Source organism: Sander lucioperca, chromosome 14 (assembly GCF_008315115.2).
Source record: "Sander lucioperca isolate FBNREF2018 chromosome 14, SLUC_FBN_1.2, whole genome shotgun sequence".
NCBI lineage: Eukaryota > Metazoa > Chordata > Actinopteri > Perciformes > Percidae > Sander > Sander lucioperca.
This window is the reverse complement of record NC_050186.1, coordinates 4,367,719-4,374,690: the sequence shown is the minus strand read 5'-3', so window position 1 is coordinate 4,374,690 and position 6,972 is coordinate 4,367,719. Positions and strand designations below refer to the sequence as shown.

General features: G+C 37.5%; 1 protein-coding gene across 3 annotated transcripts in view; it reads right to left on the bottom strand.

Annotated features, from left to right (window-relative positions):
- dym (dymeclin) overlaps nucleotides 1-6,930 on the bottom strand; it is a 61,186-nt gene extending 54,256 nt beyond the window's left edge. For 2 of the 3 annotated variants that reach the window (XM_031317642.2, XM_035991480.1), the window contains exons 1-5: nucleotides 6,682-6,926; nucleotides 4,308-4,518; nucleotides 2,354-2,406; nucleotides 2,036-2,129; nucleotides 705-841 (exon numbers count right to left, since the gene is read on the bottom strand). In XM_031317642.2, coding sequence (XP_031173502.1) covers nucleotides 705-841; nucleotides 2,036-2,129; nucleotides 2,354-2,406; nucleotides 4,308-4,447 — 424 coding nt within the window. In that variant the 5' untranslated portion in view covers nucleotides 4,448-4,518; nucleotides 6,682-6,926. Of the gene's footprint in view, nucleotides 1-704; nucleotides 842-2,035; nucleotides 2,130-2,353; nucleotides 2,407-4,307; nucleotides 4,519-6,681 lie in introns of all 3 variants that reach the window. The other variant, XM_031317643.2, reaches the window with a different exon arrangement.
- Between the last annotated feature and the right edge of the window lie 42 nt (nucleotides 6,931-6,972).

The window sequence follows — 6,972 nt, the reverse complement described above, 5'->3', positions numbered from 1 at the left end:
GCGTGTTTCTGTCTTTGTGAAAATGTCACAGTTCATGTTTGCAAGTAAATACTGGTTGCAGAAATAATAAAACAGCCATGGCAGAATGATAAAAATGACAAAGATGATTTTTAATGGTATTTTCATTGTCTCTGTAGCGCCAAAAAGCGTTCTGTTATTTACATTTATCAAGCTCGTCAACACAGTTGCAGAGTGTTTTAATGAGGGACTTAGCTCAGACAGGGCAAGTGTTTGAGGCCAGATGTGGACGTAGATCCAGACTTTTAGTAACAGAGTCTCTCAGAGACAGCTGATCCAGGTCAGTAGCCAGGGGTATGTGTGCTCAATTAAAAAGCCAATTTCTTATCTCTCTTTAGGTAGGAAGGAAAGTGTTACACATTTGACCCTTGTGGCTATATTCTAATAACTCACACAGTTTAAGTCTACTGGGAGCAAAATACTTTCAAGAATGTTGCTAATAAGATTTTTTTAGCACGTTATGTGGAAGTACACTCAAGTGTAAATAAAATCGGACTTAAATCACCGTCATTTTTCTCTCAGACAACACAGCTCTGAGTCACCCCATACGTACAAAACAAGAAGTGTTTACTCAAAATCCGTTGTTGAATGCTATGAAACTGATTTCTTTGTGCAATTTGTGGCCCCACTTTAATCTCCCTGTGACACACCTTCCTTTTCTAAAATCAATCTGTGATGGAGCTCACCTCCACAGGAGCCTGGTGCCCTCTCCTGGTAGGAGAACTGTAGGTGCAGCTCTTCCTCACTCATCTCCCTGATGAACACCTTGAGCAGGCAGCGAATCATGAACAGTGCGTTGTGGGCCTGCCAGATAAACAGCTGACTGCAGAAGAGAAGCAACAAAATAAATAATAGTACATCACGTTCAAGGTCTAACGTTGCACTGTGACAGAAATAAAACCTATGAAGGGCATGGCTATGTGCCATTGCCCTTAAGTTATAGAGGAACGCTTGGCTAACCATGTATGTTCTTTCGGTAATATGTTCCTTTAAATGTTAATAGTTACACACATTTATTCAAGAGTTGCTCAGCACACATACTGGGGATTAAAGCCCTTGTGTACTTTGCTTACTGAAACTACAAACTGGACCCTAACCCTTGAATTCATTTCCTCATGCCAAATTAATAAAGCATCGGGTTTTAACATTGTAATCATCATCTTACACTGAGTAGCGACACTACTTTGAACTGGTGGTTCTTAAATAATAACACCAAACTTCACTGATGGCCTTTGAGTTTCTGTACATCACATGCATCTCCTTTTGTACTACTTAAAATGTGAAGATGAAAAAACACACAAGCCCAAGTAAGATCAAATCCTGTGTAAAATTTGCATATATTTAAAAAAAAAAAATAAATAAATAAAAAAAATGGTGAGTATACCATTGCCTTCACCATGGCATGTAATGATACTACACAAGTAACTATATATTTACACAGAGACCAAATTGGGATAATGTTGGTGAGAAACAAATGGGGAGGAAAACAAGAAATGATTGGAAGCATCCAGTGCAAGCCACAATGTTTCACAACCACTAAACACACACACACACACACACACACACACGCCAATTTGCAGATGCCAATTATGTTAGCAGAAAATGTAGGTTTGTTTATTGGACAAAATGTCTTATGAAATGTGAGAAAAATAGATGGGAGTCGATGGGGAATGATAACTCCAACCTCTAATGATGTTTAATAGAGAATGAGGAGTCGAACCCGAACCCCACCCGAAACATTTTGGTGACTTGGGCAGGGTCAATCTCTGTGGAAATGGAGGTTGGCAGTGAGTGCAGGATAATGCCACATGTGTTGATGGTTATACCTCAGCAGTTTTCTCATGGGAAACTACAACCACTTTAATGTTTCTCCCCTGTAAAAAGGATTCTCTGACTGCGTGTGATCAAACAATAACTGGCCTGCACTCCCACACAGCGAACACTAACATGAACAGGGTCTATCATTACTAACACAGTCATCTGAATTCATTCTCTCCTCTGAAGTTCCCATACTCACTCTTGGCATTCTGTAGAGATTTTCAGCTCTTTGGTTCTTCCCAGGAAAATTCTCACGAGAGCGCCAAAGTTCCCCGTTCTGGGATTGTTTTCAACTTGGGGGGAAAGAAGTAGGAGAGAACTAATTAGCAGCATTATATAAGATCCAAAAACGTCCATATCATAAAGTTTGGCATGCAAACAACAATAGGAAGAAACAAATGTTTGTTTTTTTATGTAAAGTCTGGAGAAGTTGCGACAAGTTGACCAAGGTATTGACCAGTTAAAAATGTAATTAAAAAAACACACATGAAGCATATTTATATTATAGGCAACGTACTGAGGATCTTGGCGAGGGGGATGACAGCCTCTTCCAGTAACTTGGAGTCTCCACTAGTTGAAAGGAAAAAACAGGGAAGAAGAAAGTTAGAAAGAAAAGGAGAAGATACTTAAAATATATAGAGAAAATGGATCAGAGGAGACGATTGCTTGTATTAACTGCCCTCTGTTGTCATGGTAGAAAACTGCAGTAACCAAACACTAATAACATTTATATAGTTTGCGTCTGCAATGACAGAAAATAGAAAATGTAAGTTGAAACATTTAAGTCATTTTTTTTAAGCAAAAATGGCATAAATCCTCTGGTCCCACCTTCTCAAATATTAATATTTGCTACTTTTATAGTTTTTTTTATGAATATAAACTAAATATCTTTGGGTTTAGGACTGTTGGTCAAAGAAGACAAACAGAGGCAATCTGAATATGTCGACTTTGACTTTTGGAACTTGTGATGGGCATTTTACACTATTTTCTGACATTTTACAGACCTTAAAGATTAATCAAGATAATAATTGGAAGATGAGTCAATCATGAAAATAATCATTAGTCACAGCACTGACTTTAACCACTAATAGTTTTGTGTTACCCCCAATGCATATATGTTCACTTTGTGTCTTTATTCTTGTATTTGTGTTAACAAAGAAGACAAATATTTGATTATACAAGGAAAGTAAAGTAAATAATTAGTACACAAGAGCCTATGCTCTGTCAACAACTTTTCAAAGATGAATGAATGAAACTCCCTTACTAAATGAAAATGTAAAATCAGTCCAGTTGCAAGACATAATGTAGTGTAGTGTCTTTACTTTTCAACACTATTTACAAAGGATCTAAATGTTGATCTATTCTCAGCCAAGCAGGACAATAACCCTATAGGATCATTACTGAGGTGAGCTGTGCAAACATCCTGTCTGCAGTTTATTGTTGGATCCTGGTTGGGAATCATAATTTATTTTTTTAAAATCATACTTTCTGATTAGAAAGGTTGTGTGCCAAACGTTTCAAGGAGTCACTAATAGTGTGTCGTCCTTTAAATATTTAAACACACCAGTTATAAAACTTTGATGAAACACTTCAAGGAGATACATTTTCCACCAAGGCCCCTAAGGTCTACAATTCAGAAAATGTTGCTACGGTTACTATTTTACCTCCAACGTGTTTCCCCTTCTGGCTGCCTTCTTATTTTGTTTTCATCTAGAGCTGCAACTAACATTTATTCTCATTATCAGTGTTGAGTTATTTAAAAATTAATTTCATTCTTCTTCTGATGATTTAGTCTATATGCTCTTGCTCTTAGTTTAGCAAAATAAATCCTTAACACAAGGTCCGTTTACTAGCTTTCTCCTTAGCTTTTAACTACATTTTTTGACATCATCATCATTGTGAGATGCGTCTGAAAGCTCCGGAGAAAGCTAGCAAGTAGGCGCCACAATTACGTCAAACAGAGAATTGTGCATATAAAGCTGTGACCAGGACTTTTTGTTTGGTACTTTAACTTGATAAATTCCTGAAACTAATAATCATTGAATCTAGGATGTCACGATCAGATGTGGAAGTATCAGATCGGAGCCAATATGGGCATTTTTTAACTGATTGGGGATCAGCAGTCATCCTGATCACCTTACTCCGATCATTTACGTCAGTAAATTCTACACCATTCTAAGTAGAAGTTGAATTTATATGCGAGTTTTTCAAAAATGCTAGCTATTCTAAGTTAAATGTACTAAGCTGAAGACACCTTTTAGTTACTTTGTTATTTTTGTAAACAAAAAAAACAACAAAAAAACGGTGTGTAGCTCTAATATCTAGGCAAATACAAGTATCGGATCGGGACAATATTTGAAAAATTGGATCAGGATCAGGGGCCAAAAAAGCTGATCGATTCGGGACATCCCTACTTTCAACATTCTGGCACATAATCAGACAACAGAACCTTTCCATGTGTGTTTGTGTACCTGCTGGTGGGACTGATGAAGGTAAAGGAGATGAGCTGGTTCCAGAAAGGATCATTCTCAGATATGGATTCCGTACCCACCAGGGCCCTGAGGCTGGGGTTATCGGACAGGTCGCTGACGTGGCTGGTGTTGGCTCCCATCTCTCTCTACTGGCTCCACTCAGCCAGACTCACCACTCTTCACTGCTTTTTCACCAGGCACATGCCAAATCCTGGGGCAGAGGAAATGCTTTAATCTTTGATGTCATCACAGATAACAAACAACTGTGTATGTCCTAAACTATGTATGTCTAAAAAGCCACTTCACAGAATGTTAGGCTTTATTATGAGCCTGCCCTCAAACTCAAAATGTTTAGAAGGGGTTGCCTTGGTGGCCAAGGGGTTTAAGGTGCTGACCATATAACAACATCCCCAGTTTGAGTCAGCCTGGGGATCTCTCTCTCTCTCTCTCTCTCTCTCTCTCTCTCTCTCTCTCTCTCTCTCTCTCTCTCTCCAAATACAAACCCCAATTCCAATGAAGTTGGGACGTTGTGTAAAATGTAAATAAAAACGGAATACAATGATTTGCAAATCCTTTCCAACCTATATTCAATTGAATACACTACAAAGACAAGATGTAATGTTTTTTGCAAATCCCAATCCCATCTTTTTTTGGAACGTGTTGCAGGCATCAAATTCAAAATGAGTGAATATTTGCAAAAACAACAATAAAGTTTATCAGTTTGAACATTAAATATCTTGTCTTTGTAGTATATTTAATTGAATATAGGTTAAAAAGGATTCAAATCATTGTATTCTGTTTTTATTTACGTTTTACACAATGTCCCAAATTCATTGGAATTGGGGTTTGTAAATGCATAAATTCCAAAACACTGTTGAATTGCTGGAAAGTAACTTAAAAAAACATTTTCCTTGATTTCAAATGTCCTGGCAAAGAATAATTATCAACTCAACACACACCGCACATCTGCCAAATGTTGTTTACAATAAAAGGTCTGAGATTCATTTTTATCACTTACCACTTGTAAACATAATTACAATTCAGATTAAACATCACCTCTAAATTAGTTTCACTAATCTATAGCAAAGATGTATCACAAGTAGCAGAGCTATCATGTGTGGCTTTGTTTCAATGTGGAAATCTAAGGAGTGTATAAATAATACAAGAAGGCATGCTGCCACTGGGACTGATAATAGGGATATCCAGGGTTCATACGCATTTTAACCAATACTTTTCCATGACTTTTTGGCAAATTTCCATGACTATATATTCCTGAAAATGTCAGTCGACATTATACAATAACAATAAAAATCTGTGTTAAAGTTTACCCTCAGAGGTTTAACAATAAAATGAAGGACAATTTATGTGGTTCATAGTGGGATTTGTAATAGAACTTTGAGGTTAGGACGACGTGAAATACATTTATTAATCACATATTATTATGTTGTGTTAAAAAAAAAATTCCATGACTTTTCCAAAATTTTCTGCGTCTTTTTATGTTTCCAAAACCTTTCCAGGCCTGGAATTTGCATTTTTTTAAATTCCATAACTTTTCCAGGTTTTTTCAAAACGTATGAACCCTGGATATCTAATCTCCCTATCCGTGTATTTTAAAACAATTCTTGATTTGTGTAATTATATGCAAGCAAAATCATCTGTCCTCACCAAGTCCAATACATAAATTTATTAGAAAGGCCAAGTTCACAACAGGATGACACATTAGGAACCAGGACGTGTGTTTCGTTGTCTTAAAATGACACACCTTCAGCACACAGGTGTAACCTGCGAGCCAACATTTGCCCAAGTAAACTGGAGCACACTAGAAGTACAGAGTAGTGGTCAACCACAGAGAATGATAGTTTATACCCATATATAAAATGTTACTAATAATGTAATCTACGTGTATACCTCTATCAGTATTAATGGAAATACATGAAAGGCACAAATCTGAGCTAAGAGGAGATACACATGCCACCAAAACATGCTATTTGCTTCTTGTTGTTATTGGCTAACAGACAATTGTCAGTTCAAAAATTAGTTTCCAGATTCAGTGTGTAGTTTCCAGATTCAGTGTGCTATCTCATGCGTCTTTAGCTGTATCTGCTTATAATGTAAGTGCACTTGCATCTGCTTGAGTTAACCAACTTCCAAGTTAGCTAGCTCATCCTGTTTCAAGTGCAAGAAATAGTCTCGGCAATTTTGACTTTCAACACGGCTTACTGACAGTCACACGTTAGCATTAAATCATAGCTAGGTACATTTACGGTACTGATTCATGAGCCGTGTATGGTTAACCGGGCAGTTAATAACTCACTGTCCAGTAAACAGCTAACGTTAACGTTCGCGGCTTGTTCGCCATCAGCTGACCGCTTACCTGTCATAAATGCTTCTCGCAGTTTCCACGGCTCTCTTGACTCCCAGGACCGTTAAAAGGCGACTGTTTTATACACTAATGGACAGCTGTGTCCAATTTGTTTTATCAAGTGTAATTTCCAAAGGCAAATACTTGAAACTGCAGGTCATCTGAGAGAATTAAGTTTACTCTACATACCTCTCTCCTCCATGTTTTCCACGTCGCCACCCTTTGCGTAATGACGACATGTGGGCGTTAATTACGTCTGTGACGTTCCAGATAGAAATAGGGCCAATAGATCCCAAGTGCCTG